We start from the raw sequence: 16,575 nt of genomic DNA on the forward strand, positions 1-16,575 counted from the left end.
CGCAATTTTAGAAATTTTTGTATTTTAGAAATGTGTTGTTACTACATACTGCATCACATTTTTTAAAAACAGTGGGCAATATCAGGGTTGTGCGTCATTCAAAATTGATTTATTATAGCACACAAGATGAATTGAAATTCAGATTTGATATTTCAAAGTTGATTTCAAAGTTTATCAAAACAAACTGACTTAAGTTTAAAAGGTTCAAAAAGACTTTAAGCTTGAAGGCAGATAGAATGATAGAACAATATAACGATAGATAAATAGAACGATAGATAGATAGATATTCAAATTCACTCATGAATTGAAAGGGAGCCGATTATTCTGAATTTTGCACAACCCTGCATGGTAAGCAGTATGCTCGTACCCTGTTCTGAATATTTTAATACACAGATTGAACATGAATTGAATTCATAACCGCCTCTGCAGTGCAGAGTGGGATTCCAGTTGACACTAGCGCCCCCCGTGTGCAAACTAGAAGATTTAAAATGCAAGCGGTTTTGTAAAGCTCAGCACTTTGTGTGTGTGCGTGTATTCCATGCTGACTCTGGTTTCTCTAACCCGTTTCTATTACACTCACCCCGCAAATCCCATTAGATGCCCCTCCTGAACACCACCTCCCACCAACTGAAATAGAGCCTAAGGCACTTTATACCACCATAGAAGTCCTGCCCCCTGCCACACCCCCTTCTCATTTTCTCAGTGAGGACACGCCCCACAAAGCCACACCCCTGGAGGAGGGGCCTGTTAACACACATATAGAAAGCAAAGGTAAGTTACGGGCACTAGTTTGTGTGTGTGCTAGTGTTGTTAGTATGCTATAGAAGCATCTTTCAAACACTTGTTTTGGCAGTCAAAGCACTGTAGCCAAGCCAAGAGCTCAGTGACTCTGCTGCCAGTAAGTCATCTACTCAAACGTACCCCTAGAGGATTGTGGGTAACGGCTCCAAAGCAGTGTGCGCAGTGGGAAATCAATGCTCAATTAGACAGTGTTTTCCCCTGTCAAAATATAGAGTGACTTTGCATCTTTCAGCGCAAAGCGGATGAGGGCAGCCTGAGAATATATATAAAACAAAGAACCACCGTACACACACACACACACACTCATTGATCGAAGCGCGCATACACACCCGAGGAATGAATACTGCATGACGTTTAACGAGTGAACGAGAACTCTAGCTCGAGCTCAGATCTGAAAACGCCAAGCTGGCATGAAAAAAACGGAGGAGGAATAAAGCCTTCAGCTGAGACGTGAGACAGAGCAGCTCCTCGGATGGTTTTAATAAAGGTGGAGATCTTTAAGATTCCCAGCAGGATACGGCGTACGTGTGTTGATGAAATTACGGCATGGTCGTTGTTCACACGCAGGAGTGTCTGTGTACCTCAAACAACACCGATCTGTCGTTTGAGATTAATTGCTGTTTGGTTTGTCTGTTTAACGTCATATGCCACTTTTAATGTGTTTAGGTACTACATACACCCTTCCAACCAAATAGAATATCACTCAGAAGGGCAGGCACTTTAGTTTGAAACTAGATTCAAATTAAGAATCACATCAATAAAGCACAGACATAAATTAAACCAATATAATTAAAATAAATTAAACATTATTTTGGGAACCCTTTTAGATTTTTTTTACTACTAACATCGTTTATTATTTCCCAAAAATCTCTTATTTTCTAAAACTGGTCTGGCTGGTCATTAAAAGTGCTGCACAAAGCAGAATTTTATCCAAAGGAACTAGTAAAGATAACTGTCAAAAAGTAGACAATGAGAATGAACACAAAAAAAGAAGAAGGTAATATGTAATTTAGATCATTTCATGGAGATTGACTTCTTGTTGGTGTTATGTCATTCTGGCAAAAGTGCCTAAGTGACATTTTCTTCTTTTTGATAAACTACAGTTCCTCACAGACATAATCACCAACCCAGGCACCCAGGACAAAACATGTTTCCTGTTGAAAAAGAGAGGACACACCACGGAGAAATTAAGAAACAGCCCGTCAAAGGTATTGTTAGGCCATCAAGAGTTTGGCAGACTTCTAGTATTGTGGTAGATGTGGTTTTGGTGACTTTTTTCTAACCTGTGGTTAATAATGAAAAGTGTAGTAGTGAACACAGAGGAGTTTTTGTGGTCTATGGTTGCTATAGATTAAGATCATTGTGATTCAGTATAGTGTGAAAATCCTATGATGAATGTACAGGTTGTTATTTCTGGCTAGTCTACTTGGTGTTCAATAGATGTTTGTAAAGCATGTGTTTGTGCGTACATACCAATTTTTTGATTATCTGAATGATTGCACCCAAGCATTCCCTACACCACCCCCAGTAGAGGATTCTGGGAAGGGTGAGGAGATTTCTGGGAGGAAAGAGAGGATTTCTGGGAAGCATGAAGAAGAGTCTGCTGGGCCAGTGCCAGAATCTGCTGTCTCAATTCCAGAGCCTGTCAAGCCAATATCAGAATTTCATGAGCCAATGCATAAATATCATGTTCATAACTTAATACCAGAATCTCATGAGCCAATACAGAAATCTCATGATCCAATAGTAAAACTTCACAAGCTAGTACCAGAATCTCATGAGCCAACAGTAAAACCTCATGAGTCAATGCATAAACCTCATGAGCCAACAATGAATCCACATGAACCAATAGTGAGACTTCATGAGCCAGTGCATAAAACTCATGAGCCAGTAGTGAATCCCCACAAGCCAATGGCGAATCCTCATGAGCCAATGCTTAAACCTCGTGAGCCAATAGTGAATCCTCATGAGCCAATGGTGAAACACCATGAGCCAATGCACAAACCTCATGAGTCAATAGTAAAACCTCATGAGCCAATAGTACATCACCATGAGGCAATGCATAAACCTCATGAGCCAATAGTACATCATCATGAGGCAATGCATAAACCTCATGATCCAGTAGTGAAAACTTATGATCCAATAGTGAATCCTTACAAGCCAATAGTGAATCCTCATGATCCAATAGTGAATCCTCACAAGCCGATAGTGAATCCTCATGGGCCAGTAGTACATCATCATGAGGCAATGCATAAACCTCATGATCCATTAGTGAAAACTCGTGATACAATAGTGAATCCTCAGAAGCTGATAGTGAATCCTCATGAGACAATGCATAAACCTCATGAGTCAATTGTGAAACCTCATGAGCCAATGCACGAAGCTCATGAGCCAGAGAAACCTCATGAACCAATAGTACATCATCATGAGTTAATGCATAAACCTCATGATCCAATAGTGAATTCTCATGACACAATAGTAAATACTCACACACCGATAGTGAATCCTCATGAGCCAATAGTGAATCCTCATGGACCAGTAGTACATCATCATGAGGCAATGCATAAAGCTCATGAGCCAGAGAAACCTCATGAGCCAATAGTACATCATCATGAGCCAATGCATAAACCTCATGATCCAATGGTGGAACCCCATGAGCCAATAGTACATCATCATGAGCCAATGCATAAACCTCATGATCCAATGGTGGAACCCCATGAGCCAATAGTACATCATCATGAGCCGATGCATAAACCTCATGAGTCAATAGTGAAACCTCATGAGCCAATGGTGAAACACCATGAGCCAATGCATAAACCTCATGAGTCAATAGTACATCATAATGAGCCTATGCATAAACCTCATGAGCCAATAGTACATCATCATGAGCCAATGCATAAACCTCATGAGCCAATGGTGAAACACCATGAGCCAATAGTACATCACCATGAGACAATGCATAAACCTCATGAGCCAACAGTACATAATCATGAGGTAATGCATAAACCTCATGAGCCAATAGTACATCATCATGAGCCTATGCATAAACCTCATGAGCCAACAGTACATCATCATGAGGCAATGCATAAACCTCATGAGCCAATAGTACATCATCATGAGCCGCTGCATAAACCTCATGAGCCAATAGTACATCATCATGAGCCTATGCATAAACCTCATGAGCCAATAGTACATCATCATGAGCCTATGCATAAACCTCATGAGCCAAGGGTACATCATCATGAGCCTATGCATAAACCTCATGAGCCAATAGTACATCATCATGAGCCAATGCATAAACCTCATGAGACAATAGTACATCACCATGAGGCAATGCATAAACCTCATGAGCCAATAGTACATCATCATGAGGCAATGCATAAACCTCATGAGCCAGCAGTGAAAGCTCATGAGCCAATAGCACATCATCATGAGGCAATGCATAAACCTCATCAGCCAATAGTGAAACCTCATGAATCAATATTAGAATCTCATGGACACATACCAACACAGCCAAAAAGGGAATCTCATAAACCAGTACCAGAGTCAGAGACAATGCATGGATCTGTGCTGCCAAAAGTAGAGACAGTTTCATCAGAACACATGCCACATGAATCAGTACCAAAGCATCACATCGCAGTACTACAGAAACCAAAGGAGTCAGAAAAAGGAAAGACAAAAGAAGAGGAGGAAGGCTCTCATAAACACACAGCTGTTGGAGGTATGGCTAAGCTGGTAGTTTCAAACGGCCTGCAGTAGATACAGAATGTAGTACAAACCTGTGGATTGCTCAGTTCTTCTCTTTGCTCGTCTAGACCCACACAAACACTCAGAAGAGCATGGTAAAGGAGAGGGTGAAGTAAAACCCATTCATAAGTGGGAGAGAGAAGATGAAGAGAATAAAAAAGGTATCCATGGCGTGAGGTCGACTTGTGTGGCTGGTTAAGTCTATTACTACTAATGCATAGTAGTCATTAGAATCCACATTAGTAAGGAGCTGCATTAGCTTCTATAGTCTTCCACTTTAGGCTGTATATAAATATATTACAGTATACATGGTTGGTAGTGGTTGGTAGTGGTTTTTTGTGCCTGTTAAATGTCTCAACCAATGATTCTGTTCCCCTCCCTTAAACATGTGGATAGATAGCTGGAGAATTGCTTGTCGTAGACTCGATTTGCTTTGCTTGTCGTAGTAGGTTTCTAGATGAACATTTTGTAAAAAATAGGACTTTTCATTCTCTGAAGCTCTTCTGAAGTTCTTACTATCTGGAGGGCAACAGACCGTACAGCTAAAAGGCATCATATATGACGACTTCAAAGGTGAGAAAGAATCACAGTATTTAAAAGAATGAGGGAATGTTCTAAATAGAAGACTTTAACATTCTAGATTCTAATCTAGAACCTTCAACTCAAATGGGTTCTAGAACTCACTAGCCGCTTTTCCACTATCGGGCCGAAATGTTCTCTTTGCTTAACCATTCCATTCCGTGCTGATCAGGGCCAGTCAGCACAGATACGGTTTCATTTTCCACTGTGGTGCTGATAACGGAGCCCGTTAACGTAATACAAATGCATCAGTCGTTGCCTTGGTAACGCAAGTGTAATGTAAACAGCGATATGGACAATGATCAGATATTTGACTGTCTCAGACATTTTTTTCTTTTTTATATTGAACGTAGTGTAGCTGTTTGATCAAATAGCGTGCTTCCGCTTAGCCAGCTATGGAGAAACTGGTAGCCAGGCAACAGAGCACACGCACTCTACCAGCACGGCTCAGTACGGTCTAACCGTGCCGAGAATTCCGGGCCAAGAACGGTTTGTAATCATGCCGTGCCGTACCAGGCTCACGTGGAAATACAACTGGAACCGTACCTGACAGTACTTAGAACAGTTCGGCCCAATAGTGGAAAAGCGGCTACTGTAGTTCATACAACTCAAACTCTAACATGTTTTAGTCTCTAGAACTGTAGTTAACGAGTTGTGTGGAACAGTGAGTTATTTAGAAGCGCTAGGTAACTAAACAGTTCTACTCAGAATGTTAAAGTGTTTCCGAATGAATTTTCATTTTTCATTTAGCAGACACTTTCATTGATGTACTGTAGAAAGTTCATGCTGCTGCATTTTTTTAATGAATCAAGGAGAGTAATAGAACACAGTATTTTTCAATAGACCTTAGTCAGGGTACCGTCATATTTAATCTGAATTTTTTTGCCAAAAATTGGCATTTTTTTGCCTTTATTGTGACAGGAAAGATCAGAAGCAGGAAGAAAAGTGGGAGAGAGAGGGGCGGGCCGGGATTGGGAAAGGTCCTCGAGTTGGGATTCTAACACGGGACACCCGTAGCGTAACAGCGCTGTATTTCGGCATGCTGCCCACAAGGCTATCGGCGCAGACATATTTAATTTTTGACAGGAATTAAAACAAGGCTGTGAGCAGACATGTTCACAAGTCTCTGAGGTCCAAGTCCAAGTCAAGTCTTAAGTCTTTGAGGTGGAGTCCAAGTCTTTGTTCTATTTATTAGCAACAGTTCTTTCAGCTAGTTATTGAGGCTAAATCGGTTTTGAAATTCTGATTTCACGATATGATTTTCTCAAAAAAAATACAAAAAAAACAAACTTGGAAATGAAAAGGTGTCCATTTTATTAATGGTCAGACAAAATGCTGCACATTTCTTTGTAAAATTTAAATGTCAAACAACAAAACTAAATTGAAATTTTAAAACAAACTCCAATCAATCAAACGAATAACACAAATGAAAGAAATCTCATATAAACAAACTAGGGCTTTGTCTGTGCTTTTTCAATTTAAAATTAGAGGCAACCACTGTTTTAAACACAACACAATCCAAACAAAGAGGCTGCATACATGCAGCATGAGCAGTTTTTAATCTAAATTGGATTGTATAATTTCGAAATCTGAAGCAAAAACAAAATGGTCTGACTTTAGTTTTGTGAAGCTATTTTACATAAAACATCTGCACGAAACAAAACAGCAGACAGGCTGAATTAGGTCGCAGATTCACTCTCTGGCAGCAGGTGGCGCTTGAACAGCAATTAAACATTGTTTCCTTGGTTGCCGCTGTAAACAAAGCAGTGCTGCTGTTATGAACACTACTTTAATATGCATTATACAGAGGCAAGATGAAAAGAAAATACCATCTAAACTTTTCTAAAGACAGCCAGTTCCCCTCAGAGGATACATTCATATAAACTCCCATACCAAATTACTTGTGTTTTTTACGAGTCTCACGAGTCCAAGTCAAGTCCCAAGTCTTTATTTATGCAACTTAAGTGCGACTCGAGTTTCCATCTCTGGCTGTGAGGGATAGAAGTACAGTGTGTTCAATCGATTGTACTGTTGTTTAACAACATACCGATTGTCAATTGACCCAACATCTTTCCAAAAGACTTTCAGTAGACAAAAATTCCACAAAAAAAGCTTTGAAAGTTGTAAGTTGTGAAAATGATTTGTGATCTAGGGCCTTCATACAGCGCATGCACTCACAGCCTTGTCTTCAATATGCCGCCAAACTTACCAAGGTATATAATTGGGCTTTAGTTCAATAGAGGTACAGGTAACTGTGAAGAGTTCTAGAACACATTTCAGTGAAGATGTGAATTAATGGCTAGTACTTTAGAAAGTTCTAGAACAAAAACTAAAGACTCGCTGAGTTTGATGTTTCTCAGCATGTCACTCCGTCTCCAGCGTTCTAACTCTCATTAATCCCTTTATCCCTGCTTCTCTCTATTATGTGTGATATATAAGGTAAGTGTGTTGTGATCAGCTTGTGTGTGTGTGTGTGTAACTCTCATTTATATTTAATTGATTTGCCTTTTCCTATGTGCTGAGACAGGCTCTGTACTGAGTTCTCACTCTCTAGCTTTTAAAGTACACATAAATATTTGAAAGACATGTCTAAACTGATTTTAAAAAATCTGAAATAGCTAAGAATTCGTAAAGCTGATTAAATGGTCTGGTTAATATGCATTTACACACGCATTTATATAGGTTCACTTGTAGATTAAATACCATTAGATTACGGTTTTGCCTTAATTGTACTCGAACTGACACATACTGCAATCGCGACATCAAGAACATCAGATTTAGCTATACAATCTTTACTATGTTTAAATGGTTAACTGTGTTTAAAAGGTTTAAAAGAACAGAATTTATTTGAAACAGAAATCTTTTGTAACTTTCTAAATGTCTTTACTCTCAATTTTGATCAATTACGTGCATCCAACAAAAGTAGTATTTTCTTTCAAAAAAGATATCTTACTATGTACACTGTATCTATCACGTTGAGGTCAAAGTGCCGTGTGACGCTTGGCAGGCACTGGGTCAGATTCTAAAAAAGGAGCGACACTAAATTGTGCTTCATTGATGCACTAGACACTGATTCGCTGTGAGTGACAGAAAGAAACAGACACGAGAGAAAGATACAGGACAGGTGTGAATGGGAACTGGGAGAAACCCAGCAGTTTGACAAAAAAGATCTGCTTCAGAAGACGGAGAAACAGCTGTTTTAGAAAAACATCTGTCATCAGATTTCCCAACATCCCTGGAGCACACGCACACATACACACGCAACACACACACATACACACGTGCACGAGGTGTGGGAAAGACTACCGTAAGAGTGTGTGAGATATCGCCCTGTCAGCAACACACACACATCTTCATTTCAGCCGTCAATACTTTGGGCGCAGCAGGAAAGACACAAAGTGAAGCAAAAAAAAAGAGTCAATAGCTCTTCTTTGATTCAGCATTGAGATTGATGTAGTCTGAATGTCATACTCTAACGTTCACAACACAAAACTTCCTAGTCCACCCAGAGCATTTAAAATAAACTGCAAAAAATGGAATCGTTTTTAAAATCATCATGATTATGATGTCATAAGCTCATTAACATATACCCGCCCATATTTACATGCTGTATTCAGCAGCTTGACTGACATTTCGCATCCCATTTCATCTCATTATCTCCAGGAACTCTTCTCTCTCTCTTTTAACCCTTCTTTACTTTAAAATGAAAAGTGTTTAAGATGACGTCTCTCTCTCATTGTCAGATTGTGAATGTAACGGACACTCGAATCGCTGCAGTTACATCGACTTCCTGAACATAGTCACGTGTGTGAGCTGCAAACACAACACGCGTGGTCAGAACTGCGAACACTGTCGCATGGGCTTCTTCAAAAACAACTCTGCAGAGCCTGATGATGAGAATGTGTGTATTGGTGAGTAACAGTGTACGTTTTATATCTGAAATGTGCACAAATGTTGTGCAAAATAAATTAAATCACTGGCTCAAGCAATACTGTATCTCAAACAGTATGAATGGCATTAGCAATGCCAAGGTCACGGGTTCAATTCCCAGATGCTAAAACAAATAAAAAAGGTCTTTAATACAACTTGTCGAAATAAAAGTCCATTTTAACTTGAAGAAATTATAACAGAAACATGGTAATTTTTTAAGAATTAATTAAATTGTTTTTTAAGCCTTGATTGGATTACCACCGTTTCTGACAGTAAATGTATATTAAATTGCACTTGTGTATGCACAATGTGTATGCACTTTTTGTGGCCTCTGGACAATAAATTCATATGAGCAGTTTGGCCTTTTTTGTGTGCGGATCTTATTTGTTTTTGTTGGTTGAACTACTTATGGATTTACGCACTGCCATTAGTTCATGCACTTCGTTGGAGTTGGGCTTGTGTCTGGCTCTGTGCTTTTCCAGTCTCTTAATCTTGAATTGTATGTTTTTATGATTTCAATTAATTAGACATGCCTTTTGAAAATTTTATGTAACCATTGAAATGAAATCCAGACAAATTAAAACAGGAAAAAAATCAATTCTGAAAAATCAAAGCAGACAAAACCTAATTTGTGAAAATATAAAACAGAATTTGAGAAAAATAAAACTGATTATCATTGGGCCCTTTTATAAGCTGTTGTACATGACCTTACTAGAACTGCAATGTCGCACTTATTTATTGGCAATTACTGCAGAGTGAGCCATACTTGAAATGAAATTAAAATATTTACAATTAAATCACACAAAATTACAATATTTAATGCATCCACTAAGGTCGTAAAACTAAGGAGGGCAGTGCTATACAATGCACGGTCTTTGGTGGCTGATTCATTTTGTCAGTTTTAGACACTAAAAGCAATTCAGCAAAAAATGACTCAGATTACGAGCGTTAATCTGACAGAGCGCCTGTCCCAGCAGTCAGGAACACCTAAAGGAGACAGGAAATCCCTCTAATTGAAACAAAAGAGACATACTTGGAGAAAAATACTAAGGATGTAATCAGTAGAACATTATACACAGACAAATGAATAAGGGAAGAAGGAAAGAAAAAAAATGCAAGATGAAACAAAGCTGCGCTGGACGCCACGGTCAGCAAAGTTAAACTGCAACATTATCATCCTGGGAGAGTCATATTAGAGATTCCCAGCGGTCCTCAAATAAACTTCCCGAAATAAACCCGGATGTGACAGCTCTTAAATCAGCGCGACGCTGAGAGTACCAGGATGGAGAAGGGAGTCCATCTGCTGCATGAGGAGGCAGGGCGCGGGGTAAATGAAAGCGTGCTGTGAAGTCAGCACAAATGAACTCGCCCTCATCGGGTGTGTGCCAGGTGCCAACATGGCACAGGGTCAACACCAAGATCTCCATGAGGAGAACATTTACCTCATCCTGAGCTCACAATAGCACTGAGTTTACAGTGTCTATTTTCAGGAGTTCTCACGGAAGTGCAGTAATTCATTCTAATGCAGTTGGCTGCAGCCCAATGCAAAATACTGATGTGTATAAAAATATCGGTAGATAGTTTCTAAAAATAAGAAAACATCAAAATGATTAATTTGCAGCTACCTTGCACTATAAAAGTGATGCAATACATTACTTTTTTGGGGTTTTTGTTTTGTTTTGTGCATTGTATGCAAAACTTCATGACATGACTTTTTTTTTTAAGGCTTTTTGCAACTATTAAGATATATATATATTTTTAAGTTATTTTATGGGATTTTGATGCTAAATGATTTTTAGCAAAACCAGCTAAATGATTTTTTTTCTTGCACATTTTGTTGATATTCTTTGTTAACTGTTCAGAAAATGCATAAAAACGAAACTGTACCATCAACATTCACAATTACAATTTATAACGATAATTTTCTTCTGAGTTTAAAGAAATTTTCAAGCATTTCCTACTGTTAATTAAGATATAGTGTGAAGCATGTTCATTCAACTTATAAATACGATCTTTCCAACATAGCTTGAACACAACATAAAACTATACTGTTGCTCAATATTAGATGGTTGACCGATATATCGGCCGATATTTGGGATTTTTATTTTGACAGCACTATAACGGAAGATATGTGAACGCACAGAACATCCACATTGGTCAACTACATCTCAATATAAACAAATAGCATATTTATTCTTTCTAACCACAAAAAAAGCAACTACACAACGCAAACAAAGCTTAAGTATGCACTAAGATGACATTTTTATGAATAAATATAACGGCCTCAAGTGCATGCAAGAGAAATCTATGTCATATGTGCATATGCATGCAGAACTGCCAACAGAAAAAATAAAAAAATAAAATAACAAGGAAACCACTGAGCCTTTTTAGCATATGTAATGTTTTAAAAGTTCAACCCTTTTCCCCCTAACTAATTCTCTCTCTTTCTTTTCAGAGTGTAACTGTAATACGATGGGCTCATTGCACGACCGCTGTAATGGTACCGGCTTCTGTCAGTGTAAAGAGGGCACTACCGGAGTCAAATGTGATGACTGTTTCCCCGGTTACTACTGGAAACAGGGCTGTTTCCGTAAGTACCTCCCAGATTCATTAACCACTTCCTAATCAGACTTCATTCAACTCTCCAATCTAATTAACAAATCAATGTCAAAGTGTGCAATCCCCTCTCCATTCTCCTCATCCAATTTCAAGTTTAAATCAGATATTAATTGGCTCAGTCCTTTACAAGGCTTTTGTTTCCAAGTCATAAGTTTTTACACCGTGAAATTAAAGCGATGTTAATTCTACTTTTGAATAACAGAGAAAGGAGAAAGATGCTTTAAAGGATTAGTTCACCCAAAAATGAAAGTGTGCTCACTTTATGGTCATACGAGTTACAGATGAGTTTGTTGCTTCATGGGAATTTAGAGAAATGTAGCATTACATCACTTCCTCACCAATGGATCCTCTGCAGTGAATGGGTGCCGTCAGAATGAGAGTCCAAACAGCTGATAAAAACATCACAAGTAATCCACACCACTCCAGTCCATCAGTTAATGTCTTGTGAAGCCAAAAGCTGTGTGTTTTTTAAGAAACAAATCCATCATTAAGATGTTTTTAACTGCAAACCATTGATTCTGTCTAAAATAAAAGTCTATAATCCATAATATTGCTTTCTCCAGTGAAAAAGTAATCTTGTCTGAATCAGAAGAGAAATATACACAGATCAAGCACCGTTTATAAGCCAAAACAGTCCAAAACAGCTCTAAACGAATAGATTTTGTTCTGAGAGGACAACAGGGGATGAACTTTCTCTCTGGCATAAGCGTTATTATGGATTATTTCACTTCACAAAACGTGAACTAATGGATTGGAGTTGTGTTGTGGATTATTGTGATTTCTTAAAATGTGTAGTCACACCATCTACCAGCAATGTCGCATTTTGATACTCGGCTACTAGTGACCATTTTACTTTTTGTTTAAAAAAATTGCACGGTTTCTGATTCAAACATTGGAATTTGTTCCAAGTTGTGTAGCACAAAAAAGGGGTGTGGTCTCATAATGAAGAGGGTGGGATTGATTTGATTTGACAGGAGTCTGACCCCTTATCACGATGCATTAGATACATAAAAAAACCCAGCATATTACTGGTGTTTAATGGGTTTGGCTATTTGTGTATTCAAATGATGTGCTGCCATGCAGATTCTAAGCAGCCCTTGTTCATTGGAAACTGGTTTGTGGGGTAATGATCACATTTGTACCTGGATTCCCATGGTGATTTTAGAAGCCCTGTGCACAGCGTTTTCCCCGTGATCCATCTTTAAGATGAAACAGGCCCATGGCCAGAACCGCTAGCACTGTGAGAAGGGAAAACAGAGGAGAATCCATTAGGGACACACTTCCGGAGCTGGATTAGTCACTTTCTTCAAATAGATTTGTTTTGTTCTTGGGTTAAGTGGATCTGCATGCAGCGAGTATTTACTGGCTCTAGTAAATGCAGAGGATGAACCGTTTGGTTAATGGAGTAAGTTTTTACATAGTTTAGGCAAGTCTTTAAGAACTTTTTGTATTACAATCTCATGACCTTTTCAGTTTTGCAACAAAAAAAAGACCCATTTAACCCTTCATATACAGTCTTTTCCTGGGCTATGTTTAGAACGGCACACTTAAAGCTTAATTAATTATCTGTATTATACACAATACACTGCCTACCATGTTTAAAGTCTTTTCATGGGAGTAGATGGGCATTGTGTTATTTTTCTCACAATTAGCTTGTTGCAGTTCACTGATTGGTGGAGATTTACCTGTAGAAACATGTCGTTTTTCACTCGGAAATCCACTGAAATCTTATACCATCAAAAAAAAAAAATACAAGAGAAATACTGTGACAAATATTACTTAGCATTAATTCTTCACTCTGGAAGTGGAAGGTCAAGTCAAGCATGTTGCACTTTGGGATACTGTGCTCAGTGCAGTGTGATGTAGTAGTAGGTCATCCTGGTATTATATGCATAGTGTATACTGCAGAAACAGAAAAAGTATATAGTAACATAGCCATAGTCATCCTCCTCTTTATCATTTTCTGTACTTTCTCTCTCACACACACACACACTCATTGTTCACTGCTGAGACAGTTTGGGGTCAGGTGTGCAGCACCTGGTCTCATTAGTACCCAGACTTCTGCGACCCATTGTGGCTTTTTAATGACACCAGAAGCCCATGTTAAATATGACACATATACAAGCCACTAAGCAAATGACCGTGGCTCTGTGTGTGAGAGAGAGGCACTGCACTACACTACCGACCAAACGTTTGGAATACATTTTTTTTTAAAGAAGTCTCTTTTGGTCATAAAGGTAAAAATATCACAGATAGAAATTAAGTATTTTTACAACTTATTTCAAAAACTGTTTTCTATTTGAATATATTTTAAAATGTAATTTATTCCTGTGATCAAAGCTGAATTTTCAGCATCATTACTCCAGTCTTCAGTGTCACATGATCCTTCAGAAATCATTCTAATATGCTGATTTATTGCTCAAGAAACATTTCTGATTATTATCAATGTTGAAAACAGTTGTGCTGCTACATATTTTTGTGGAAACTGTATTTCATTTCGTTTCAGCATTCTTTAATGAATAGAAAGTTCGAAAGAACAGCATTTATTTGAAATAGAAATCTTTTCTAACCTTATGAATGTATTTATTGTAACTTTTGACCAAACGTTATTGCTGAATAAAAAGGTACTGTATCATGGTTTCCACAAAAGAAAAAAAAAAAAAAGAGAAGCAGCACAACTGTTTCAACACTGATAATAATCAAAAATGTTTCTTGAGCAGCAAATCAGCATATTAGAATGATTTCTGAAGAGTCATGCGACGCTGAAGAATAAAAATAATAAATTACATTTTAAAATAAATTTAAATAGAAAATAGCTCTTTTAAATTGTAATAATATTTCACAATATTATTGTATTTTTGATCAAATAAATGCAGAGCATTAAGAAAATCTTAATTATTCCAAACTAGTCTAAGAAAAGCAGGGTGTATTTGCTTGAACATAACATAACTTGTACATAACTTTTTCTCCACAGCGAACGTGTGTGACGATGAGTTACTCTTGTGCCAGAACGGGGGGACGTGCGTTCAGAATCAGCGCTGTAGCTGTCCGCCGGACTTTAAGGGTGTTTTGTGCCAACAGTCGCGCTGCGACGGAGGCAAAAAGTGCAACGGTGCCAGCGCACTCACACTGAGCCTGGCACTTCTGCTCTTCCCGCTCCTCGCCACCCTGCTGGGCTCCGCTGCCTCCTGAGAGACCCCTGCTTCCCCACCAGCAGGCACCGAGAGGGCCAGATGCTCAGCATCGCCCTCTACAGGGTGCAGAACGCCCTGCAGGACAACAAGAACGAGAAACAAAGACTCTGGAAGAGCTGGAAATCAATGGAACTCAATGTGCGCCTCACATATACGCTGAGGACGAATAATACCAAAAACACATACACTACACACACAATATCAACAAGAAGTGAGCTTCTTGTGCAAAAGCTGCAAAATGTAATACAAACCGCACTTCCTTCACTCTGATTGGTCAATGTAGGGGGCGTGTCCTCACAGTGATCGGAGACTGTACGTTGTTTTCAGGAAAGGTCCGGCTTAACGTTTTGTTTTTTTTTACACTCCCTCGCTGCAGTTTTTAACATTCAGATGTATTTAACGAGCGCTCACTGTTATTCGCTAAAAAGCAAAGATTATGATATTATTGTGATATTTGTTATATCATGACTATTAAGATTTTAGGCACTGTACTGCTGGTTGTTATAGGAATGTCTGTCGCCACAGTTAGAGATCATTGATATTTATGAAGTATTGGGGACACGAACACGCTATTCAACTCGCAAAAGAAGATATCTAATCAAATGGAATTATTATAAACCCACATTATTTGACTATTTTTGGTAGAGAATATTTTTGCTTTGGATCTATATAAGAGGCAAAAGGTTTTATTACACTGTAAACTTTACAGCACACTATAGTAAGAGAATCTATAATGTACAGTTTACACTGTCAGGTATTACAGAGGATGAATTTACGCACTAAATGTACCAAGCAGAATTTAATAAATGGCAAACTAAACTGAAATGTACAGTCATGACCAAAAATATCGGCACCCTTGGTAAATATGATCAAAGAAGGCTGTGAAAATTAATCTGCATTGTTAATCCTTTTGATCTTTTATTTAAAAATTCACAAAAATCTAACCTTTCATTGGATAATAAGAATTTAAAATGGGGGGAAATATCATTATGAAATAAATGTTTTTCTCTAATACACGTTGGACACAATTATTGGCACCCCTAGAAATGTTTATGAGTAAAATATCTCTGAAGTATATTCCCATTCATATTCACAATTTTGAGCACTCCAGGGTGATTATGAACATGAAATTATCCAGCCATGGCTTCCTGTTTCACAGAAATATGAATAGGAGGGAAAACAAAGCCCAAATTCCCTTAATCATCCATCACAATGAGAAAAACCAAAGAATATATTTCTGATGTGCAGCAAAAGATAATTGAGCTTCACAAATTAGTGAAGTGGCTTTAAGAAAAGAGCTAGAGCAGTGAAAATTCCCATTTCCACCATCAGGGCAATAATTAAGAATTTCCAATCAACATGAAATGTTAGGAAACTGCTTGGAAGAGGACGTGTGTCTATATTGTCCTAATGCACGGTGAGGAGGAGAGTTTGAGTGGCTAAAGACTCTCCAAGGACCACAGCTGGAGAACTGCAGAAAATAGTTGAGTCTCAGGGTCAGAAAACCTTTTAAAAAAAATTGTCAAACAGCACCTACATCACCACATGTTGTTCAGGAGGGTTTCAAGAAAAATTCTCCTCGCTCATCCAAAAACAAACTCCAGCATATTCAGTTATCAGACACGACTGGAACTTCAAATGGGACTGGCTTCTATGGTCAGATGAAACTAAAAAATGAGCTTTTTAGCAGCAAACACTCAAGATG

At 38.4% G+C, this 16,575-nt stretch overlaps 1 protein-coding gene and 1 long non-coding RNA gene across 4 annotated transcripts in view; one reads left to right on the forward strand and one right to left on the reverse strand.

Annotated features, from left to right (window-relative positions):
- Window positions 1-15,735, forward strand: part of ntng2b (netrin g2b) — a 76,635-nt gene extending 60,900 nt beyond the window's left edge. For all 3 annotated transcript variants that reach the window (XM_058759229.1, XM_058759228.1, XM_058759230.1), the window contains 3 exons: window positions 8,871-9,038; window positions 11,513-11,647; window positions 14,651-15,735. In XM_058759229.1, coding sequence (XP_058615212.1) covers window positions 8,871-9,038; window positions 11,513-11,647; window positions 14,651-14,868 — 521 coding nt within the window. In that variant the 3' untranslated portion in view covers window positions 14,869-15,735. The remainder of the gene's footprint in view (window positions 1-8,870; window positions 9,039-11,512; window positions 11,648-14,650) is intronic.
- LOC131529460 (uncharacterized) lies at window positions 1,927-13,991 on the reverse strand. Its single transcript, XR_009268107.1, has 4 exons — window positions 13,456-13,991; window positions 13,270-13,361; window positions 12,819-12,914; window positions 1,927-2,443 (listed from the first exon to the last, which is right to left on the reverse strand). It is a non-coding gene; the product is annotated as an uncharacterized LOC131529460 (long non-coding RNA).
- Window positions 15,736-16,575: the final 840 nt, after the last annotated feature.

The sequence above is a fragment of the Onychostoma macrolepis genome, chromosome 21, assembly GCF_012432095.1.
Source record: "Onychostoma macrolepis isolate SWU-2019 chromosome 21, ASM1243209v1, whole genome shotgun sequence".
NCBI lineage: Eukaryota > Metazoa > Chordata > Actinopteri > Cypriniformes > Cyprinidae > Onychostoma > Onychostoma macrolepis.